A 25146-nucleotide genomic window follows, 5' to 3' on the forward strand; every position below is an offset into this window, starting at 1 on the left:
GAGAAACAGCAGATAACAATTTCAAAACTTAATATAATATTAGCCACATATAACTGACTATAATAACCTGTTATGACTAGTGGAATATACAGGGGGGAGGGGTGTGTTCTATAATAACCTGTTAGTCAGTTATAACTAGTGGATTATACAGGGGAGGGATGTGTTCTATAATAACCTGTTAGTCAGTTATAACTAGTGGAATATACAGGGGAGGGATGTGTTCTATAATAACCTGTTAGTTATAACTAGTGGAATATACAGGGGAGGGATGTGTTCTATAATAACCTGTTAGTCAGTTATAACTAGTGGAATATACAGGGGAGGGATGTGTTCTATAATAACCTGCTAGTCAGTTATAACTAGTGGAATATACAGGGGAGGGATGTGTTCTATAATAACCTGTTAGTTATAACTAGTGGAATATACAGGGGAGGGATGTGTTCTATAATAACCTGTTAGTTATAACTACTGGAATATACAGGGGAGGGATGTGTTCTATAATAACCTGTTAGTTATAACTAGTGGAATATACAGGGGAGGGATGTGTTCTATAATAACCTGTTAGTTATACAGGGGAGGGAAGTGTACTCATCCCCTCCCGGTAGTGTGGGATGTGATTGGTGATGTTATGATTGGAACTTCCGTTATTTACCATTTGCTGGCTAGGAGAAACAGCAGATTCCTCAGAGGCCATCCAGGATGCTGGGGCAGAGTGCAGGGGTCATACACACCCACGGTTACCTGCAACATTAACAAAGCATATTTGACCTAACCTTTAAAACAGGAAGTCTCATTGAGGCCAAGAAACATCAGTGACCTTAACCTGAATGAACCAGGAAGTAAAGTGTAAAGACAAGACATGTAAAAAAAACACCCACCCACACGCACAGTGTAATGTTTATTGTGCCATTAAATCTAACCAGCAATATAGGACATCCTTATCGGCATATTGATAGTCCAGTCTTACTCCACAGTGAGCAAAGAAGAGTATGTACAGGTAAATTCAAAATAAAGGAAACCAGTAAATGAGGGTTCTGGTACCTCTGGTATGGTGTGGGGTGCATTTTCCCGGCATGAATTAGGTCTACTCAACCCCTTAAAAAGGGCAAGGTAACATAGCCTGGCTACCCACTCAACCCCTTAGAGAGCATGGTAAACTAGCCTGGCTACCCACTCAACCCCGTAGAGGGCAAGGTAAACTAGCCTGGCTACCCACTCAACCCCTTAGAGGGCAAGGTAAACTAGCCTGGCTACACACTCAACCCCTTAAAGGGCAAGGTAAACTAGCCTGGCTACCCACTAGCTCCACTCAACCCCTTAGAGAGCAAGGTAAACTAGCCTGGCTACCCACAACCTGTTATGGTGCGTGAATGAGGACCCAAAAGCGAATTAACAAAACAGAGTTACTTTAATGACGAAACACACGTAGGCTCAGATGGACCGGCAGATTCCGACAGGACAGGACAAGGTTAGATGAACAGGCAGATTCCGACAGGACAGGACAAGGTTGCAGCAAACACGACGATAGTCTGGTTCAGGCATGAGTAACACAAACGAGAATCCGACAAAGACAGGAACAAAAACAGAGAGAGATATAGAGGACTAATCAGAGGGAAAAGGGGAACAGGTGGGAAAAGGGGTGACGAGGTAGTTAGGAGGAGACAAGGAACAGCTGGGGGAAAGAGGGGGAGAAAAGGTAACCTAATAACGACCAGCAGAGGGAGACAGGGTGAAGGGAAAGGACAGAAACAAGACACAACATGACAATACATGACAGTACCCCCCCACTCACCGAGCGCCTCCTGGCGCACTCGAGGAGGAAACCTGGCGGCAACGGAGGAAATCATCGATCAGCGCACGGTCCAGCACGTCCCGAGAGGGAACCCAACTCCTCTCCTCAGGACCGTACCCCTCCCAATCTACTAGGTACTGATGACCACGGCCCCGAGGACGCATGTCCAAAATCCTACGGACCCTGTAGATGGGTGCGCCCTCGACAAGGATGGGGGGGGGGGGGGGGAAAGACGAGCGGGGGCGCGAAGAACGGGCTTGACACAGGAGACATGGAAGACCGGGTGGACGCGACGAAGATATCGCGGAAGAAGAAGTCGAACTGCGACAGGATTGATGATCTGGGAAATACGGAACGGACCAATGAACCGCGGGGTCAACTTGCGAGAAGCGGTCTTAAGGGGAAGGTTCTGAGTGGAGAGCCAAACTCTCTGACCGCGACAATATCTAGGACTCTTAGTTCTATGCTTATTAGCAGCCCTCACAGTCTGCGCCCTATAACGGCAAAGTGCAGACCTGACCCTCTTCCAGGTGCGCTCGCAACGTTGGACAAAAGCCTGAGCGGAGGGAACGCTGGACTCGGCGAACTGAGATGAGAACAGCGGAGGCTGGTACCCGAGGCTACTCTGAAAAGGAGATAGCCCGGTCGCAGACGAAGGAAGCGAGTTGTGGGCGTATTCTGCCCAGGGGAGCTGTTCTGACCAAGACGCAGGGTTGCGAAAAGAAAGACTGCGTAAGATGCGACCAATAGTCTGATTGGCCCGTTCTGCTTGACCGTTAGACTGGGGGTGAAAGCCGGAAGAGAGACTGACGGAAGCCCCAATCAAACGGCAAAACTCCCTCCAAAATTGAGACGTGAATTGCGGACCTCTGTCCGAAACGACGTCTGACGGAAGGCCATGAATTCTGAAAACATTCTCGATGATGATTTGTGCCGTCTCTTTAGCAGAAGGAAGCTTAGCAAGGGGAATAAAATGAGCCGCCTTAGAGAACCTGTCGACAACCGTAAGAATAACAGTCTTCCCCGCTGACGAAGGCAGTCCGGTGACAAAATCTAAGGCGATGTGAGACCACGGTCGAGAGGGAATGGGAAGCGGCCTGAGACGGCCGGCAGGAGGGGAGTTACCGGACTTAGTCTGCGCGCAGACCGAACAAGCAGCCACGAAGCGACGCGTGTCATGCTCCCGGGTGGGCCACCAAAAACGCTGGCGAATGGAAGCAAGCGTACCCCGAACGCCAGGGTGGCCGGCTAACTTGGCAGAGTGAGCCCACTGAAGAACGGCCAGACGAGTAGGAACGGGAACGAAAAGAAGGTTCCTGGGACAAGCGCGCGGCGACGGAGTTTGAGTGAGTGCTTGCTTTACCTGCCTCTCAATTCCCCAGACAGTCAACCCGACAACACACCCCTCAGGGAGAATCCCCTCGGGGTCAGTGGAGGCTACTGAAGAACTGAAGAGACGAGATAAAGCATCAGGCTTGGTGTTCTTAGAGCCCGGACGATAAGAAATCACGAACTCGAAACGAGCGAAAAACAGCGCCCAGCGCGCCTGACGCGCATTAAGTCGTTTGGCAGAACGGATGTACTCAAGGTTCCTATGGTCAGTCCAAACGACAAAAGGAACGGTCGCCCCCTCCAACCACTGTCGCCATTCGCCTAGGGCTAAGCGGATGGCGAGCAGTTCGCGGTTTCCCACATCATAGTTACGTTCCGACGGCGACAGGCGATGAGAAAAATACGCGCAAGGGTGGACCTTGTCGTCAGAGAGGGAGCGCTGAGAAAGAATGGCTCCCACGCCCACCTCTGACGCGTCAACCTCGACCACGAACTGTCTAGAGACGTCAGGTGTAACAAGGATAGGAGCGGATGTAAAACGATTCTTGAGGAGATCAAAAGCTCCCTGGGCGGAAACGGACCACTTAAAGCACGTCTTGACAGAAGTAAGGGCTGTGAGAGGAGCTGCCACCTGACCGAAATTACGGATGAAACGACGATAGAAGTTCGCGAAGCCGAGAAAGCGCTGCAGCTCGACGCGTGACTTAGGGACGGGCCAATCAATGACAGCCTGGACCTTAGCGGGATCCATCTTAATGCCTTCAGCGGAAATAACAGAACCGAGAAATGTGACGGAGGAGGCATGAAAAGTGCACTTCTCAGCCTTCACAAAAAGACAATTCTCTAAAAGGCGCTGGAGGACACGTCGAACGTGCTGAACATGAATCTGGAGTGACGGTGAAAAAATCAGGATATCGTCAAGGTAAACGAAAACAAAGATGTTCAGCATGTCTCTCAGGACATCATTGACTAATGCCTGAAAGACAGCTGGAGCGTTAGCGAGGCCGAAAGGAAGAACCCGGTATTCAAAGTGCCCTAACGGAGTGTTAAACGCCGTCTTCCACTCGTCCCCCTCCCTGATGCGCACGAGATGGTAAGCGTTACGAAGGTCCAACTTAGTGAAAAACCTGGCTCCCTGCAGGATCTCGAAGGCTGAAGACATAAGAGGAAGCGGATAACGATTCTTCACTGTTATGTCATTCAGCCCTCGATAATCTATGCAGGGGCGCAGGGACCCGTCCTTCTTCTTAACAAAAAAAAACCCCGCTCCGGCGGGAGAGGAGGAGGGGACTATGGTACCGGCGGCAAGAGCTACAGACAAATAATCTTCGAGAGCCTTACGTTCAGGAGCCGACAGAGAGTATAGTCTACCCCGGGGGGGAGTGGTTCCCGGAAGGAGATCAATACTACAATCATACGACCGGTGTGGAGGAAGAGAGGTGGCCCTGGACCGACTGAACACCGTGCGCAGATCGTGATATTCCTCCGGCACCCCTGTCAAATCACCAGGCTCCTCCTGTGAAGAAGAGACAGAGGAAACAGGAGGGATAGCAGACATTAAACATTTCACATGACAAGAGACGTTCCAGGAGAGGATAGAATTACTAGACCAATTAATAGAAGGATTATGACAAACTAGCCAGGGATGGCCCAAAACAACAGGTGTAAAAGGTGAACGAAAAATTAAAAAAGAAATGGTTTCGCTATGATTACCAGAGACAGTGAGGGTTAAAGGTAGCGTCTCACGCTGAATCCTGGGGAGAGGACTACCATCCAAGGCGAACAAGGCCGTGGGCTCCCTTAACTGTCTGAGAGGAATGTCATGTTCCCGAGCCCAGGTCTCGTCCATAAAACAGCCCTCCGCCCCAGAGTCTATTAAGGCACTGCAGGAAGCTGACGAACCGGTCCAGCGTAGATGGACCGACAAGGTAGTGCAGGATCTTGAAGGAGAGACAGGAGTAGTAGCGCTCACCAGTAGCCCTCCGCTTACTGATGAGCTCTGGCTTTTACTGGACATGAAGTGACAAAATGACCAGCAGAACCGCAATAGAGACAGAGGCGGTTGGTGATTCTCCGTTCCCTCTCCTTAGTCGAGATGTGGATACCTCCCAGCTGCATAGGCTCAGCACCCGAGCCGGCAGAGGAAGATGGTAGTGATGCGGAGAGGGGGGCAACGGAGAACGCGAGCTCCTTTCCACGAGCTCGGTGACGAAGATCAACCCGTCGCTCAATGCGAATAGCGAGTTCAATCAAGGAATCCACGCTGGAAGGAACCTCCCGGGAGAGAATCTCATCCTTTACCTCTGCGCGGAGACCCTCCAGAAAACGAGCGAGCAAAGCCGGCTCGTTCCAGCCACTGGAGGCAGCAAGAGTGCGAAACTCAATAGAGTAGTCTGTTATGGATCGATTACCTTGACATAGGGAAGACAGGGCCCTGGAAGCCTCCTCCCCAAAAACAGATCGATCAAAAACCCGTATCATCTCCTCCTTAAAGTCCTGATACTGGTTCGTACACTCAGCCCTTGCCTCCCAGATTGCCGTGCCCCACTCACGAGCCCGTCCAGTAAGGAGAGATATGACGTAGGCGACACGAGCAGTGCTCCTGGAGTAAGTGTTGGGCTGGAGAGAAAACACAATATCACACTGGGTGAGGAACGAGCGGCATTCAGTGGGCTCCCCAGAGTAACACGGCGGGTTATTGATTCTGGGCTCCGGAGATTCGAAAGCCCTGGAAGTGGCCAGTGGATCGAGGCGGAGATGGTGAACCTGTTCTGTGAGGTTGGAGACTTGGGTGGCCAGGGTCTCAACGGCATGTCGAGCAGCAGACAATTCCTGCTCGTGTCTGCCTAGCATCGCTCCATGGATCTCGACGGCAGAGTGGAGAGGATCCGAAGTCGCTGGGTCCATTCTTGGTCGGATTCTTCTGTTATGGTGCGTGAATGAGGACCCAAAAGCGAATTAACAAAACAGAGTTACTTTAATGACGAAACACACGTAGGCTCAGATGGACCGGCAGATTCCGACAGGACAGGACAAGGTTAGATGAACAGGCAGATTCCGACAGGACAGGACAAGGTTGCAGCAAACACGACGATAGTCTGGTTCAGGCATGAGTAACACAAACGAGAATCCGACAAAGACAGGAACAAAAACAGAGAGAGATATAGAGGACTAATCAGAGGGAAAAGGGGAACAGGTGGGAAAAGGGGTGACGAGGTAGTTAGGAGGAGACAAGGAACAGCTGGGGGAAAGAGGGGGAGAAAAGGTAACCTAATAACGACCAGCAGAGGGAGACAGGGTGAAGGGAAAGGACAGAAACAAGACACAACATGACAATACATGACACAACCCCTTAGAGGGCAAGGTCAACTAGCCTGGCTACCCACTCAACCCCTTAAAGGGCAAGGTAAACTAGCCTGGCTACCCACTCAACCCCGTAGAGGGCAAGGTAAACTAGCCTGGCAACCACTCAACCCCTTAGAGGGCAAGGTAAACTAGCCTGGCTACCCACTCAACCCCTTAGAGGGCAAGGTAAACTCGCCTGGCTACCCACTCAACCCCTTAAAGGGCAAGGTAAACTAGCCTGGCTACCCACTCAAACCCTTAGATGGCAAGGTAAACTAGCCTGGCTACCCACTCAACCCCTTAGAGGGCAAGGTAAACTAGCCTGGCTACCCACTCAACCCCTTAGAGGGCAAGGTAAACTAGCCTGGCTACCCACTCAACCCCTTAGAGGGCAAGGTAAACTCGCCTGGCTACCCACTCAACCCCTTAAAGGGCAAGGTAAACTAGCCTGGCTACCCACTCAAACCCTTAGATGGCAAGGTAAACTAGCCTGGCTACCCACTCAAACCCTTAAATCGCAAGGTAAACTAGCCTGGCTACCCACTCAACCCCTTAGAGGGCAAGGTAAACTAGCCTGGCTACCCACTCAACCCCTTAGAGGGCAAGGTAAACTAGCCTGGCTACCCACTCAACCCCTTAAAGGGCAAGGTAAACTAGCCTGGCTACCCACTCAAACCCTTAAATCGCAAGGTAAACTAGCCTGGCTACCCACTCAACCCCTTAGAGGGCAAGGTAAACTAGCCTGGCTACCCACTCAACCCCTTAGAGGGCAAGGTAAACTAGCCTGGCTACCCACAAGGTCCACTCAACCCCTTTGCTGGCAAGGTAAACTAGCCTGGCTACCCACTCAACCCCTTAGATGGCAAGGTAAACTAGCCTGGCTACCCACTCAACCCCTTAGAGGGCAAGGTAAACTAGCCTGGCTACCCACTCAACCCCTTAGAGGGCAAGGTAAACTCGCCTGGCTACCCACAAGGTCCACTCAACCCCTTAGATGGCAAGGTAAACTAGCCTGGCTACCCACTCAACCCCTTAGATGGCAAGGTAAACTAGCCTGGCTACCCATCCACATCGCTCTGGCCAACTGACGTTCTCCACCATGTAGCTGGATTTGCCTCCCTTCCTGGCAAAAAATTCCTAGAATACGAACACATTCTGACCGTTCTGATTGGTCCCAGAAACCGATTGGTTGGGCCAGAGGAGCTACATGATGACGTTATCAACTTCGATTGGTTAGATTTTTGAATTCAAGGGATGATTCAAAAATCGCTGATGAATATGTTTTGTACAACGCCCCTCATTTCGAAAAAGTGACACAAACGGATCGGCGGCAGTCTCAGACTGAATGTACGCAGCGATAGAGTCGTGGAATTAAGTTCACGGTGAGTCGTCAGGCAAAACCGTCAATAAATACACGGCCATTCTGGGTGATCGCCTTCAACCTATGGCGAATCAGATCTATCCTGATGGGAGTGGTCTCTTCCAGGATGACAACGCACCCCCCATCCCACAGGACACCAGTGGTCTCTTCCAGGATGACAAGGCCCCCCCATCCCACAGGACACCAGTGGTCTCTCCCAGGATGACAAGGCCCCCCCATCCCACAGGACACCAGTGGTCTCTCCCAGGATGACAACGTCCCCCCATCCACAGGACACCAGTGGTCTCTTCCAGGATGACAAGGCCCCCCCATCCCACAGGACACCAGTGGTCTCTTCCAGGATGACAACGCCCCCCCATCCCACAGGGCATAGTGGTCTCTCCCAGGATGACAACGCCCCCCCCATTCCACAGGGCACCAGTGGTCTCTTCCAGGATGACAACGCCCCCCCATCCCACAGGACACCAGTGGTCTCTTCCAGGATGACAACGTCCCCCCATCCACAGGACACCAGTGGTCTCTTCCAGGATGACAAGGCCCCCCCCATCCCACAGGACACCAGTGGTCTCTTCCAGGATGACAACGCCCCCCCATCCCACAGGGCATAGTGGTCTCTCCCAGGATGACAACGCCCCCCCCATACCACAGGGCACCAGTGGTCTCTTCCAGGATGACAACGCCCCCCCATCCACAGGACACCAGTGGTCTCTTCCAGGATGACAACGCCCCCCCATCCACAGGACACCAGTGGTCTCTTCCAGGATGACAACGCCCCCCCCATCCACAGGACACCAGTGGTCTCTTCCAGGATGACAACGCCCCCCCCCCCATCCCACAGGGCACCAGTGGTCTCTTCCAGGATGACAACGCTCCCCCCCCCCATCCCACAGGGCACCAGTGGTCTCTTCCAGGATGACAACGCCCCCCCATCCACAGGACACCAGTGGTCTCTTCCAGGATGACAACGCCCCCCCCCATCCACAGGACACCAGTGGTCTCTTCCAGGATGACAACGCCCCCCCCCCATCCCACAGGGCACCAGTGGTCTCTTCCAGGATGACAACGCCCCCCCATCCACAGGACACCAGTGGTCTCTTCCAGGATGACAACGCCCTCCCATCCACAGGACACCAGTGGTCTCTTCCAGGATGACAACGCTCCCCCCCCCATCCCACAGGACACCAGTGGTCTCTTCCAGGATGACAACGCCCCCCCCATCCACAGGACACCAGTGGTCTCTTCCAGGATGACAACGCTCCCCCCCCCATCCCACAGGACACCAGCTGTCTCTTCCAGGATGACAAGGCCCCCCCATCCCACAGGACACCAGTGGTCTCTTCCAGGATGACAACCCTATTGAACACTAATGGGAGATTCTGGAGTGGTGCCCGAGACAGAGGTTTCCACCACCATCAACAAAAACAGCAAATGATGGAATTTCTCGTGGAAGAACGGTGTCACATCTCTACAAAATAGGAGTTCCAGACTCTTCTAGAATCGAGGCGCTGCCAAGGCGCACTGAAGCTGTTCTGGCTCTTTAAAACACTCTATATACAGTCGGGCAAAAGAGTATTTAGTCAGCCACCAATTGTGCAAGTTCTCCCACTTAAAAAGATGAGAGAGGCCTGTAATTTTCATCATAGGTACACTTCAACTATGACAGACAAAATGAGAAGAAAAAAATTCCAGAAAATCACATTGTAGGATTTTTTTATGAATTTATTTGCAAATTATGGTGGAAAATAAGCATCTATCATCGTGTCACCAGAATAAGACCCTGGATATTTACTGGAAGAGGAGCATCAAGCTCATCACCGTGCACTTTCACCACCCTGGGAAGTTCATCGAAACTTATTTCATCTGTAGCCTAATAAACCGCATGATGTCCCGAGTCGTAGTGGGAGGCCACACGTCATATGATCGCGTGACTACACGTTTACTTCAATATGATGGTTATTATATCAATATTTGCGCATAAAGTTGTTTCCACTGCCATTTCTCTGCTAATTAATTTTACAGACAAGTGGGAGGACCACACGTCATATCATCCAACTTTACGGCGATATGATGGTTATTGGCTATGATGGTTAGGGCTCCCCGAGTGGCGCAGGGGTCTAAGGCACTGCATCTCAGTGCAAGAGGTGTCACTACAGTCCCGGGTTCGATTCCGGTCTGTATCACATCCGGCCGTGATTGGGAGTCCCATAGGGCGGCACACAATCGGCCCAGCGTTGTCCGGGTTTGGCCGGGGTAGGCCGTCATTGTAAATAAGAATTAGTTTATAACTGACTTGTCTAGTTAAATAATCATTAAATAATTTTTTTTTTATAAAAAATGTGTGGATCAATATTTGCACATAAATGCGTTTCCACCGGCGATTTCTCCCATAATTAATTTTACAGACACAAAAAGATCCCACCCATGTCGAACAAACATTTATAAAATGACAGCGAAACTTCCTGTTTCCTGTTTCCATCACAGCTGTGGTAATTGTGTATACTTTACTGCATAGGAACTGTAGATGGAAATGTGATTAATAATGACATAGAAATAGAGAAACAAGAACAGTCCTCCTCCCATTACAGACCCAACAAAATGGGCCATTCTGATCAGCATAACTCTTTGCCCCGCAACGCCGCTACTGACCTTGTTGAGATCAGTGTTGAAGCTGTCCCAGTCTCGTAGCTGGGCCACCTGGACAGTATCCCCTGTGTACTTGATCAGGAAGTAAGGAACAGCTGAGGTCCCTGTTTCACTGCACAGACTGTCATAGGCTGCCTGTAAGGCTGAGGTCTGGAGGGGAGAGACAGGGTATAGGTCAACACACTGTCATAGGCTGAGGTCTGGAGGGAAGAGACAGGATATAGGTCAACACACTGTCATAGGCTGAGGTCTGGAGGGAAGAGACAGGGTATAGGTCAACACACTGTCATAGGCTGAGGTCTGGAGGGAAGAGACAGGATATAGGTCAACACACTGTCATAGGCTGAGGTCTGGAGGGGAGAGACAGAGTATAGGTCAACACACTGTCATAGGCTGAGGTCTGGAGGGGAGAGACAGGGTATAGGTCAGGGTATAGGTCAACACACTGCCATAGGCTGAGGTCTGGAGGGGAGAGACAGGGTATAGGTCAGGGTATAGGTCAACACACTGTCATAGGCTGAGGTTTGGAGGGGAGAGACAGGGTATAGGTCAGGGTATAGGTCAACACACTGTCATAGGCTGAGGTCTGGAGGGGAAAGACAGGGTGTAGGTCAGGGTATAGGTCAACACACTGCCATAGGCTGAGGTCTGGAGGGGAGAGACAGGGTATAGGTCAGGGTATAGGTCAACACACTGTCATAGGCTGAGGTTTGGAGGGGAGAGACAGGGTATAGGTCAGGGTATAGGTCAACACACTGTCATAGGCTGCCTGTAAGGCTGAGGTCTGGAGGGAAGATGTGGCTGACACAACAAATGTTAATAAACTATTAGGTTATTTCTTCACATTATAACCCCTGCTTATATTAGGAAAGTTGAGAAATAAATATAGTAGGCCTAGCCTATAGAAAGCTGATTGGATACTCCTCTTTTTAGTAGAGGCCATCACTCTGTTTTCTCACACAATTTCATAGCCTATAGAAACGTTGCTCAACATGATCTCATGGAAGTGTTTGATTAGATGTTCCATGACATTTGCATTGATGTCAGAGTGATTAGAGGGACAATAGAGTGCGGAGTACCAGGCAGTCAGCACGTTTGGCAGGCTACTAATGACCATCAGCAGCATCTGAGCTTGGAGAAGCCTAATTATCGTGACTAAACGGTCACGTGGAATTTGACTGATTTCATGACTTGTGACCGCCGGTGTGGAGGTAATACAGTCACCGTAACATCCATACCCCAACCGAACCTACATTTCACCCCAGACTGTCTGTATAGTCTTTCCTAGGATTGCAAGAGTCCTGCAACTTTCACAAAAAATCCTAGGTTTTCCATAAATCCTGTTTTCCTCCTTATTCCTTCCAAAAGTTTTGCAACCCTAGTCCCAGTCCTTCCCCACATATGTGACAGTCACCTTGGAAACCTGGTTCAGCCCAGACTGACTCTGTGTTCCCCAACAGTCTGTGTTCCCCAACAGTCTGTGTTCCCCAACAGTCTGTGTTCCCCAACAGTCTGTGTTCCCCAACAGTCTGTGTTCCCCTACTGTCTGTGTTCCCCTACTGTCTGTGTTCCCCTACTGTCTGTGTTCCCCTACTGTCTGTGTTCCCCTACTGTCTGTGTTCCCCTACTGTCTGTGTTCCCCAACAGTCTGTGTTCCCCAACAGTCTGTGTTCCCCAACAGTCTGTGTTCCCCAACAGTCTGTGTTCCCCAACAGTCTGTGTTCCCCTACTGTCTGTGTTCCCCTACTGTCTGTGTTCCCCTACTGTCTGTGTTCCCCTACTGTCTGTGTTCCCCTACTGTCTGTGTTCCCCTACTGTCTGTGTTCCCCTACTGTCTGTGTTCCCCTACTGTCTGTGTTCCCCTACTGTCTGTGTTCCCCTACTGTCTGTGTTCCCCTACTGTCTGTGTTCCCCTACTGTCTGTGTTCCCCTACTGTCTGTGTTCCCCAATTGTCTGTATTCCCCTACTGTCTGTATTCCCCTACTGTCTGTGTTCCCCTACTGTCTGTGTTCTATGTTTGACTTTTACAGTCGTAAAGTTGACTCCCCAGAACATTCCAGATTATTGTGGGTCAAGAGGCAGGTGATAAGCAGAGATCCTGTTCACACACACCCACGCAAACACACATACTCTAGCGATGCTCTGGTTGACTCACACACACCCACAACACAACACTCAGTAACCTACTTTAGTGTGGTCCAATGTACATCCTCTAATCTATGTATAAACTGTGGGTACCTGTTTAGAGGAGAAGACTTGATCTAACGTAGCCGGCTCCTTGAGGATCTTAATTCCCTCAGAGAAACAGAGAGCTGGGAAACAGAACCAGTAGTAGAAGTGGTACTTCTTCAGGTCCTGGCAGAGGGAGAGAGACAGAGGGAGAGAGATAGAGAGAGGCAGAAAGAGAGAGAGAGGGAGAGAGAGACAGACAGAAAAAGAGAGAGACAGAGGGAGAGGGAGAGAGGGAGAGAGAGACAGACAGAAAAAGAGAGAGACAGAGAGAGACAGAAAGAGAGAGAGAGAGACAGAGGGAGAGAGACAGACAGAAAAAGAGAGACAGAAAGACCGAAAGAGACAGAGAGACAGAAATAACACTTAAATGCAATGAGCAGTACCAAGTGTAAAAGTAATTAAACTATATTATAAACTTATACAAAACCATGTTTTACGCACTGCATAAGTCAGCAAAAGGAATTTGCAGAGGAGGGATGGGTCCTTGAGAGCATCACCAGACTTTATGGAATCCCAAATCTGGCAAGGACAAGAAGGGGAACTGAAAACATGAGATATTTCCTGAACAATACTACATAACAAGCTAACATATTGAACACAATTACAAGATGGCCTCATGTAGTAAGAATATCTCTCAATAGCCTATGCTCCTTGAGGGGGCGATAGAATATATGTAGGTAGAATATATGTTTAGATATAGATAATTGGGTCTCACCGTGGACAGATGTAGTGTATTTCTACGTATGTGATATATGTTTACATGTTTATCAATGGGCCTTACCTCCGTGGCCTGTTGTTCCAGCAGTGCTTTTTTGTCTGAGGTCTTAAAGGCCTCTAGTGTGTTGGTGTTGTACAGGGTCCCTGTGACGGGACAGCAGCGGGCTGGACTGGGGCCATCCCTACACAATGGATCAGGAGCGACACGATGAACACATCCCATATTCCATTTGTTAGCCCTCACTAGAGATATAGAAGACGTACTGTACCAGTCAAAGGGAGCGATATCTACAATCTGAGAAAAACAAAAAGGGTTCTGTCTGGAACTACAAAGGGTTCTGTCTGGAACTACAAAGGGTTCTGTCTGGAACTACAAAGGGTTCTGTCTGGAACTACAAAGGGTTCTGTCTGGAACTACAAAGGGTTCTGTCTGGAACTACAAAGGGTTCTGTCTGGAACTACAAAGGGTTCTGTCTGGAACTACAAAGGGTTCTGTCTGGAACTACAAAGGGTTCTGTCTGGAACTACAAAGGGTTCTGTCTGGAACTATAAAGGGTTCTGTCTGGAACTACAAAGGGTTCTGTCTGGAACTACAAAGGGTTCTGTCTGGAACTACAAAGGGTTCTGTCTGGAACTAAAAAGGGTTCTGTCTGGAACTAAAAAGGGTTCTGTCTGGAACTAAAAAGGTTGGACACTGTGCTATCTAACCTTCAAACGAGCTTCAATGCCATACAACACTCCTTCCGTGGCCTCCAACTGCTCTTAAACGCTAGTAAAACCAAATGCATGCTTTTCAACCGTTCGCTGCCTGCACCAGCACGCCCGACTAGCATCACCACCCTGGATGGTTCCGACCTAGAATATGTGGACATCTATAAGTACCTAGGTGTCTGGCTAGACTGTAAACTCTCCTTCCAGACTCATATCAAACATCTCCAATCTAAAATCAAATCTAGAGTCGGCTTTCTATTCCGCAACAAAGCCTCCTTCACTCACGCCGCCAAACTTACCCTAGTAAAACTGACTATCCTACCGATCCTCGACTTTGGCGATGTCATCTACAAAATGGCTTCCAATACTCTACTAAGCAAACTGGATGCAGTTTATCACAGTGCCATCCGTTTTGTTACTAAAGCACCTTATACCACCCACCACTGTGACCTGTATGCTCTAGTCGGCTGGCCCTCGCTACATATCCGTCGCCAGACCCACTGGCTCCAGGTCATCTACAAGTCCATGCTAGGTAAAGCTCCGCCTTATCTCAGTTCACTGGTCACGATGGCAACACCCACCCGTAGCACGCGCTCCAGCAGGTGTATCTCACTGATCATCCCTAAAGCCAACACCTCATTTGGCCGCCTTTCTTTCCAGTTCTCTGCTGCCTGTGACTGGAACGAATTGCAAAAATCGTTGAAGTTGGAGACTTATCTCCCTCACCAACTTTAAACATCTGCTATCTGAGCAGCTAACCGATCGCTGCAGCTGTACATAGTCTATCGGTAAATAGCCCACCCAATTTACCTACCTCATCCCCATACTGTTTATATTTATTTACTTTTCTGCTTTTTTGCACACCAGTATCTCTACCTGTACATGACCATCTGATCATTTATCACTCCAGTGTAATCTGCAAAATTGTAATTATTCGCCTACCTCCTCATGCCTTTTGCACACATTGTATATAGACTCCCCTTTTTTCTACTGTGTTATTGACTTGTTAATTGTTTACTCCATGTGTAACTCTTGTCCACACTGCTATGCTTTATCTTGGCCAGGTCGCAGTTGCAAATGAGAAGTTGTTCTCAACTAGCCTACCTGGTTAAATAAAGGTGTTCTCAACTGGCCTACCTGGTTAAATAAAGGTGTTCTCAACTAGCCTACCTGGTTAAATAAAGGTGTTCTCAACTAGCCGACCTGGTTAAATAAAGGTGTTCTCAACTAGCCTACCTGGTTAAATAAAGGTGTTCTCAACTAGCCTACCTGGTTAAATAAAGGTGTTCTCAACTAGCCGACCTGGTTAAATAAAGGTGTTCTCAACTAGCCTACCTGGTTAAATAAAGGTGTTCTCAACTAGCCTACCTGGTTAAATAAAGGTGTTCTCAACTAGCCTACCTGGTTAAATAAAGGTGTTCTCAACTAGCCTACCTGGTTAAATAAAGGTGTTCTCAACTAGCCTACCTGGTTAAATAAAGGTGTTCTCAACTAGCCTACCTGGTTAAATAAAGGTGTTCTCAACTAGCCTACCTGGTTAAATAAAGGTGTTCTCAACTAGCCTACCTGGTTAAATAAAGGTGTTCTCAACTGGCCTACCTGGTTAAATAAAGGTGTTCTCAACTAGCCTACCTGGTTAAATAAAGGTGTTCTCAACTAGCCTACCTGGTTAAATAAAGGTGTTCTCAACTAGCCTACCTGGTTAAATAAAGGTGTTCTCAACTAGCCTACCTGGTTAAATAAAGGTGTTCTCAACTAGCCTACCTGGTTAAATAAAGGTGTTCTCAACTGGCCTACCTGGTTAAATAAAGGTGTTCTCAACTAGCCTACCTGGTTAAATAAAGGTGTTCTCAACTAGCCTACCTGGTTAAATAAAGGTGTTCTCAACTAGCCTACCTGGTTAAATAAAGGTGTTCTCAACTAGCCGACCTGGTTAAATAAAGGTGTTCTCAACTAGCCGACCTGGTTAAATAAAGGTGTTCTCAACTAGCCGACCTGGTTAAATAAAGGTGTTCTCAACTAGCCTACCTGGTTAAATAAAGGTGTTCTCAACTAGCCTACCTGGTTAAATAAAGGTGTTCTCAACTAGCCTACCTGGTTAAATAAAGGTGAAATAAATAAATAAATAAATACTTACGCCTCAAATGCACTAAACTCCAAAGTCAGGCGAGTGGGGAGGCCGACCGGATCGCCTAGTTCAAAGACAATAGACACAAATCAGTCACAGGTATCAAAAACTATACTTTTTGCAAACCCACACAATTGTGCCTCACAAGTAGTCGCCATTTGACTTGTGACTGAACTAAGTCAAGACAGTCACATATAGCCAGGTTTGTTAGGCCTATAAAATGTCATTGTATAGGTAGCCTATAGGTAGAAAGTCACCATTGTAGTAGTATGTACCCTTGGATATTCTTTTGTAATTATTTCTTACTAGTATGAAAATATATAATATTAGTCTAGCCGATGTATATCTCTCTCCATTTTACATGTGACAGCTGTCAACATTGAAGAACCAAGTCAAGAGAGACCGTCACCCAAAAGCTCCAAGAATGTTCCTCATTGTTTCATTACGCACCATTGTAGTAGTAGCCTTTGATATTCTTGGGGCTTTCATCCAGTCGGTAATCGTTGAGTTTCTTCTGAGTGAGCTGGTGCCAGAAGCCTGCCTCTAAGGCACTGGAGAAGGGAGCAAACTGCAGCTTTTGATCCGCACTGTCTTTGTCTACGGGCACAGAAGCCATCTCTATCACCGATCCTGTTCCTTGATGCTCAGATACACTCTATATAAAAGACATGATAGAAGGGGTGGGGGGGGTATAAGAGATGAGGAGGGGGGGGGGGGGGGGGCGTGAGATGTTTGGAGAAGAGGAGAAATTAAAATAAGAGGAAAAGAGAGAGAAGAAAGAAAGCAGAGAGAAGTCAAATTGTTCATGACAGGAAACAAATTAAGGAACTGATATTGCTACTTTACATGATTTTTAGCACGTCGATTAACAACTGGACTCCATATGGGTCATCTCCTACAAAAGTTTTCCAACTGTTATTTACTGGAGATGTTGGGAGTGTATAGCTAGTTAAACATGTTAAATCATGTATTGTTGTGTGACTCTGGGTGTGCTGGCAGAGTGCCAAAAGGAGCTTTTCAGCAGTGTTGTTAGGGAGTTGTTCCTAGCTAGCTAACTGTCATGTGGCAACACTATTCAATTCACAACTTATACGTCTATTCTCCTCCCTCACACACACACACACACACACACACACACACACACACACACACACACACACACACACACACACACACACACGAGATCTGGCAGTTTGTATACTCAGCTGCCTGGGAGATATGAATTATCTGATTGTATTATATCTTCTGTTTCAATAACACGATTACAGCAGCCAGCTGTGGTTTCCTGCATGACTAGTCTACATGACAACAGCTAGCTAGTTAACTACAGTACTAGAGTAGTCACGCTGTTCCACCTTCCACGGTGGAGTCGATTTTACAAGGCTCCTGTCATGCACATAAACACGACAAGTTTAACTGAGCCAAAGGATATGTCATTTAGTTACATACAGCTGTTGAACACTGGGAGAAGTGCGTTTACATTTGATTTGTTTTACCCGTGATACACTTACCCCAAATACACCTCGCTTCCTTATTCAGATCATGTGATCTGTCGTTGCCGCAATGCACTATGGGTACGTGCAAAATGTTGTTGCTATGTAGCCGTTCGCTAACTAGCTGGTTAGCCGTTAGTTCGCCGTTCGCTAACCCAAATACATCAGTTAGACGTTAGCTAACTAGATGGTTAGCCGATCGCTAACCCAAATAGCCCAGTTAACCGTTAGCTAGCTAGATGGTTAGCCGTTCGCTAACCCAAATACACCAATTAGCCGTTAGCTAACTAGCCGTTCAGTTGCTACATTTGTCTCTTTCTGTTGATTGTTATGTAGCCAAGTAAATTCGGACTCAATCTTTTTACTGGCTACAACTTGTCAGTGTGTGTTGCTTCGTGGGGGGGGACAAAATCGCCAATGTCGACTTGGTAAATCTTAACGTTAGCGAATTTAGCTAGCTGTCTGTGCTAAATAGCTAGCTAACTGTAAAAAAATAATAATAATACATTCCAGTTGTAAATTATGGCGCAAGTACCATGGAGTAAAAAACGAAAAACCAAAACATGAACATGAAACCGCAAACAATGAGACAAGAAAAAACGGACAGAAACTTGTAGGCTCCACTCCTCATCTCGACGTTACTACTCTGCTGCCCGGATGAGCCAATAAAACTATCAGTGTTTGTTTTTTTGCTAGTTAGCAATAATGCCGAGTTAATAACAACCCAACTATCTAACTAATTAATGAACAAACAAAAAAGCACCAGGAAGTAAGTTGACGGATAGTCCTTCAAACAGGCCAAAAAGAAGGGGACATAGTCGCATGTGTCTTCTGTAGGGAAAAGCATGCTCTAGAAGGCATGTCAAATGAGGATTTTCGTGTTGAGCCACATTCCATGCACTCAACTTCATTGGTTATTTAATTGGTTGAGTTAAACCAACCAGGCTAGGCTGGTACTGCACCAGGCAGATTTTCCATGCAGCACCAACCCAACTTGCCACAGCCCACTTTAGCTTCTAATCGTATTAGAGTATTCACTTCACTGTGACATGTAAAGATAAACTAGCAGTATTCCATTGGGTCCAGCTACAATGTAGATGCATCAGTATTTCTGTGTCCAATTTCATGCCACCACTTATGTGCATAGAAGTTAGATGGACAAGGGCCAATGGACATCAGTAGGGGCCCCTGACCTGTCTCTAGTTTATTGTCCCTAACCCTAGTTCTGAACAGTGGATAGGTATAAACAGTGTAGTAGTGGAGCTTCCACCAAATAGCCAACACCTTACAGATCAGCTCACCGTGAAGGGTTAGGAAGTGAATTGGGACAGTTTGTGAGTCATGTGTTTTGGTTCCACCGGAGAGGAATAGCTGATTGCAATACACTAGAAAATCGTTGTAAATGTCTGGATGTTTGTCAGTATAGCCTTCGGAGGTAATTCTCTGTAGTCCAGCTATTCACATATTTGGCCATATTTGGTATTTTTAATCCCCAATAATGTATTTACCCAGATTATTCAGGCCAAAGTGAAAATAACAATAATTATGGTGGTTTTGCATGACCTCAACTCAGGATGTGGCCAACACATTATTAAATGTGAGTAAATGTATTTAGTAAATGTTAAAAAGCTGTTTTTTTTTTTATTGTAGAATGTAAACATATCATGTTGCCGTGTAACTCAGTGCTCACACTGTGGTAAACAGCAGTAAGGTTTAGTCTACACTGGCGGCCCCTCAAATCAAGACAAATCACTGAAACACTTTGAGATGTATATGTCTTTTTGTATAAATATTTTTGGTAAGGGAAGTACAGTGTAACAGTTGCGTAGGCTACTCATCCATAACAAACCACCCCAGTTCAGACACTTTCATTGGAAATTACAGACACGAACGACTAAAATAAATGTTAAAAGTCAGACAAGACTCCACGAAGACTGGAGTGCATGGTTGGTTGCGGTTTGAGATAAGACACATTTCCGTTTTCACAGAAAATTGACAATTAAGGTTTGAACTTGAACCAGATTGTATTGAAAAGGGGATCTCTTTTATTGGAAATTACAGACACGACTGACTAAAATAAAAAGTCAGACAAGACTCCATGAAGACTGGAGTGCATGGTTGGTTGCGGTTTGAGATAAGACACATTTCCGTTTTCACAGAAAATTGACAATTAAGGTTTGAACTTGAACCAGATTGTATTGAAAAAGGGGATCTCTTTTATTGGAAATTACAGACACGACTGACTAAAATAAAAAGTCAGACAAGACTCCATGAAGACTGGAATGCATGGTTTGTTGAGTGAGAAGGATGATGTTTGGGTTTGATACAGAAATACTTAGGCCTACAATAAATAAGCATTATATTTACAAAACTATACACAGTTAAGGTACCAAAATTGAAGTTACTCAAAACATGCAAGCACACCGAAGTTTAAAACAGCGACGATAACATATCTTAAAGGGCTACCTGCCAATCAAGACACTGTTCAGAAAACCTTTCATCACAAATGAATGTGTAAAATCTTTTTGAACACCCTTTTGAAATTCTCATTGCAGAGGGGGTATATGAACGGGTTCAAGGTAGAGTTTATATACCCAAGCCATATCGTGAACATATGTAGGTCGTGATGTACACAGGTTTGGCAGAAAGCCATGACCATAAAGACTATGAAGTATGGGATCCAACACGTCATGAACCCAGCTATAATACAGCCCAGCTGCTTGGCCGCTTTGTGCTCCTTACGGACCTGAAGGCTCTGGATACGCTGCCTGGACTGGGCACAGAACTTCTGCCAGGTCTGCTTTAGAGTCACAGCGTCGGCTACAGCGTCCGGGTTAGCACCATCGTCGGGCTCCGAGTCCTCCTGGGGCCATGGTGACGGGGGTGAATTATGGGGCCATGGTGACGGGGGTGAATTCAGAGACTGGGTGAAATCGTTGTACAACATGGTGGTGTATCTCTGCACGTCAGCTATCTGGGTTATCTCGCAAACGCCAGCCGCAGAGTTTAGCGGCGCGGCTATGTCGCTCACGGATACGTACAGTCCCTGCGCGTTGTTGTCGTCGGTGTGTGTGAAGCGGAGAGGAAACGTTGACAGGTTCAAAGGGGTCTCTGAGTCTGAATTCTTCTCCTGAAAAGACAAAGAGATGCTCTTTCTTTTGCCCTTTACAGTCGTCCTCAGACGTTTTGTCATTCTGAGCAGTGAATGACTGGAGTGAGCGTCTTTCTCAGACTTGGGTTCCCTGGATGCGTCGTCGTTTTCAGCCGTATCTGTTGAGTTGTACAGCTGGTCTAAAGTGTACTGATCAAAGTCACAGTCGTTTCCCTTATTTTCCTCGTTAGAAGACTCGCAGGGTCTATTTCCTGTTTGGACTTTGTGTCCGATACGGTTTTCCGCCGTGGAATCTGTAGGATTGATAATCTTTTCCCTCTCTCTGAAGTGCCTCCTCACAGCCATGTAGATGCGTGAGTAGAAACACAGCATCAACAGAGACGGAAGGTGGAAGTTAAACACGGAAGTTAAAACCTTAAACCACGTGACAAACCGGAAATCAGTGTCACACTTATTCTCCATTTCCGGTTTAAGATCGACAGTAGCAAACGACCTCCACCCTAGAATAGGAATAATCCACGTCGTAGACAACAACCAGGCCCCTGAGATCATAACACTAGCTCTCCTTCTGGTTCGGTACTTCAGGTACCTCAGCGGCTCGTGAACGGACCGATACCGATCCAGACATAGTATAAACAGACTAAAGATGGAGGCTGTGCTGGCTACGTAATCCATGATGAGCCAGAACTGACAGACGACCCTCCCCAGCCTCCACTCGTCCTCCAGCAGATACACCAGGTTGAGGGGCATGACGGTGGCCCCGACGATGAGATCCGCCACGGAGAGGCTGACGATGTAGAGGTTGCCCACCGTGTGGAGGGTCCGCTCTTTCTTCACAGCGTAGAGTACCAGGATGTTCATGACGACGGTGAGCAGGGACAGGAAGCCCAGGAAGACACCTAGGGTAGATAGGATAGATTTGTTTTATTTATTTATTTCACCTTTATTTAACCAGGAATAAACAAACGTACAGTCAATAACACAATAGGAAAAAGTCTATATACAAGTGTGTGCAAATGGAGTGAGGAGGTAAGGCAATAAATAGGCCAATAGTAGCGAAGTAATTACAATTTAGCTAATTAACACTGGAGTGATAGATGAGTGCATAGAGATACTTAATTGTCTATAGCTTAGACCCAAATGGTGCCTTTCTCAACACACACACACACACACCTAGTAGGGTATTGTGGAAGCTGTAGTGATGCTGTATGGTTGAGTTGGATGGTGACTGTTGGGTCTCATGGTATGGTTCTCTCGAGATGCTGTGGAAGAAAAGAAAAACACTCCCATTGCTCCCAATGCAATATGTTTAATACACGAATGGTGTTGACAGCCAAGACAACAAACACTGCAGAAACCATTAAGAACACCTGCTCTTTCCATGACAGACTGACCAGGTCGAAAACTATGATCCCTTACTGATGTCACCTGTTCAATCCACTTCAACCAGTGTAGATGAAGGGGAGGAGACATGGTTAAAGAAGGATTTTTAAGCCTTGAGACAATTGAGACATGGATTGTGTATGTGTGCCATTCAGAGGGTGAATAGGCAAGACAAAATATTTAAGTGCCTTTGAACGGGGTATTAGTAGTAGGTGCCAGGAGCACCGGTTTGTGTCAAGAACTGCAACGCTGCTGGGGTTTTTCATGCTCAACGGTTTCCCATGTGTATCAAGAATGACCCACAGTGGAAGGCATTTACAGTCAACATGGGCCAGCATCCCTGTGGAACGCTTGACAACTTGTAGAGTCCATGTAGGGGAGAGAGGTGTCCTTAATGTTTTGTAGAATTTCATTAGACACACAAAGTGTTGGCTGCACTACCTGTCTGTGGTGAAGACATCAGGTGTAGACTGAATAGACTCCATCATGGTGCTCGTCTCTAGATGACTTCTTTATCTAAGTATTCTTTTTGTGAAGAACCGGTGATCTGTAGGATGTGCATGTCACCCCTCCTCCTCTTCATCCTCTCTTGATCCCTTCACATGATGTCAGAAGTGTTGGAAACATCAGGAGTAATCACAGCAATCTGTATCCATGTATCTTCCCTGAGTCAATACCCCCATCAGCCAGTGCTGCATCCTCCCTGAGTCAATACCCCCATCAGCCAGTACTGTATCCTCCCTGAGTCAATACCCCCATCAGCCAGCACTGTATCCTCCCTGAGTCAATACCCCCATCAGCCAGTGCTGTATCCTCCCTGAGTCAATACACCCATCAGCCAGTGCTGTATCCTCCCTGAGTCAATACCCCCATCAGCCAGTACTGTATCCTCCCTGAGTCAATACCCCCATCAGCCAGTACTGTATCCTCCCTGAGTCAATACCCCCATCAGCCAGTACTGTATCCTCCCTGAGTCAATACCCCCAGCAGCCAGTGCTGTACCTACAAGGTCAAAACGTTCTGAGAACGTTTTACTGTGGTTCCAGGGAGGTTCTGAGAACGTTTTACTATGGTTCCAGGGAGGTTCTGAGAACGTTTTACTGTGGTTCCAGGGAGGTTCTGAGAACGTTTTACTATGGTTCCAGGGAGGTTCTGAGAACGTTTTAATATGGTTCCAGGGAGGTTCTGAGAACGTTTTACTATGGTTCCAGGGAGGTTCTGAGAACGTTTTAATATGGTTCCAGGGCGGTTCTGAGAACGTTTTACTATGGTTCCCCGAAAGTTTCCCTGGAGGTTTTATTAACATTCTGATTTCAGAATCAAGGTTTTTTGAATAACTTCCTTAAAAAACTTTCACTGAATGTTTCAATAAGGATTTTAATATCACTGCTAGGTTAGGTGAAAGATAGGACACATAGAAATGTATTTGTTTTGGCATTAATCATGCATACATATTTATTTTTTGTTGTGGCACAGCGTCAGTGAGATTTAAACCTATGATCTTCGATTCTCTAGCCATGGAATTTGTCCACTGCGCCACTAGGATGGAGCTAGAATGACATGTATTTTTTTGCTTTTGTTTTACAAAGCTGTTAATTTTAGTCTATTCAAACGAAACAAACACTCAATAAGATTGAGATCAGGTGTGGGCAATTAGCTGTTGTGGCCAACACACCTGAACACAGATGTGTTGATGCTGAGACCGGAATGTGTGTATTTCAATAACACTCTTAAAACGTTTTCTTGAACATTACTAACGTTTTCTGAACGTACTGAGAACATTATTTTAAATAGAACCATGAGGGAACCTGGTGGAATCATTATGCCGAAGTATTGAAATTCCCACAGGAGAACATTGTTTCTTAACGTTCTCTGAACGTTTTGAAAACAATCCCAATGTCAAACCAGTTGGAGAACATTCCTAGAACCATGAACACGTTTTTTTTTTGTTGAAAACTTAACCCTGTTTGAACTTATGGGAAACGTTCTGTTAAGAGTAATGAAATGCCAAGAAAGTAACGTTATTTTGTAAAGTTCCTTAAATATATGCTGAGAAATGTACCAAAGCCAAGCAACTATTCTGCACCATTTCCAGAACGTTGTTGGAAGGTTGTATGCAAAATAACCATAGGACAACCACTCTCCCACCAAGCTCTAGGAAACATATTGTTCTCAGAATGTGTGTTAGCTGGGTATGATATGATTTAAAAAAAAACATGAAATAAAATGGTATTCGATCATTCTCATGATAGTAGCCTATATCCTAAGCAATTACATGTTGTGAATTTTCATTATTTATTACCAGGAATCCCAAACTGATTAAATGCCGCCTGTGGAATACACAAAAGAGCAGCATGATCCACTGACAGGTATCGCAAACTTTGAACTTTTTCTTTCATTTTGTATTACTTTCATGTTGAGAGTCTAGTTTTATGTTAAATAGGCATACATTACCAGCAATAACTATATATATATAAAAAATAAAATAAAAACATGTTTAAATACTGTTTTACTCACCTCGAAGTTGGAAAATCTTGAATAAAATGTGAAACCTTTAGATTTGTGAAATAGGACGGTTGGCGCGTGTTCCCAGCAGCGGCAGGCAGTGTGAGAACATTGCCCTTTGCGGACGGACGGACGCACGCAGTCACCCACCCACCTTCTTTATCTAGACTCGGAGAGCAGGGCGCATTCAAGGTCTACACTCTACTTACGTTTTATTACATTATTGCTTCAGCAACTGTTTACGAAGAGGATTATACAGTATAATCACAGCCTTCGATATTCTGTTGAGATATCCTCTTCGTCAACAGTCGCTGACAGAACAACGTAACATTCTGTAAACATGTTAGGTCTATGTTATAATATCTCTTGGA

The 25146-nt window shown here is 46.7% G+C and overlaps 2 protein-coding genes across 3 annotated transcripts in view; both read right to left on the bottom strand.

Moving 5' to 3' along the window:
* Positions 1-18740, bottom strand: part of LOC139413916 (ATG7 autophagy related 7 homolog (S. cerevisiae)) — a 127331-nt gene extending 108591 nt beyond the window's left edge. Inside the window, exons 1-8 of one of the 2 annotated variants that reach the window (XR_011634847.1) lie at positions 17794-18634; positions 16733-16937; positions 16292-16346; positions 13508-13625; positions 13168-13245; positions 12733-12849; positions 10497-10643; positions 653-741 (exon numbers count right to left, since the gene is read on the bottom strand). Coding sequence is in view for 1 of the 2 variants with exons in the window: in XM_071161774.1 (XP_071017875.1) it covers positions 653-741; positions 10497-10643; positions 12733-12849; positions 13168-13245; positions 13508-13625; positions 16292-16346; positions 16733-16898 (770 nt within the window). In the remaining variant the exon portion in view is untranslated. Of the gene's footprint in view, positions 1-652; positions 742-10496; positions 10644-12732; positions 12850-13167; positions 13246-13507; positions 13626-16291; positions 16347-16732; positions 16938-17793 lie in introns of both variants that reach the window. The other variant, XM_071161774.1, reaches the window with a different exon arrangement.
* An 809-nt stretch (positions 18741-19549) lies between these two features.
* On the bottom strand, positions 19550-24909 carry LOC139414486 (histamine receptor H1). Its single transcript, XM_071162397.1, has 4 exons — positions 24788-24909; positions 22712-22866; positions 22061-22149; positions 19550-21786 (listed from the first exon to the last, which is right to left on the bottom strand). The coding sequence occupies exons 2-4, from the start codon at positions 22756-22758 to the stop codon at positions 20276-20278; spliced, it is 1647 nt and encodes a 548-aa protein (XP_071018498.1). The 5' UTR covers positions 22759-22866; positions 24788-24909; the 3' UTR covers positions 19550-20275.
* Between the last annotated feature and the right edge of the window lie 237 nt (positions 24910-25146).

The sequence above is a fragment of the Oncorhynchus clarkii genome, chromosome 7 (assembly GCF_045791955.1).
Source record: "Oncorhynchus clarkii lewisi isolate Uvic-CL-2024 chromosome 7, UVic_Ocla_1.0, whole genome shotgun sequence".
Taxonomy (NCBI): Eukaryota; Metazoa; Chordata; class Actinopteri; order Salmoniformes; family Salmonidae; genus Oncorhynchus; species Oncorhynchus clarkii.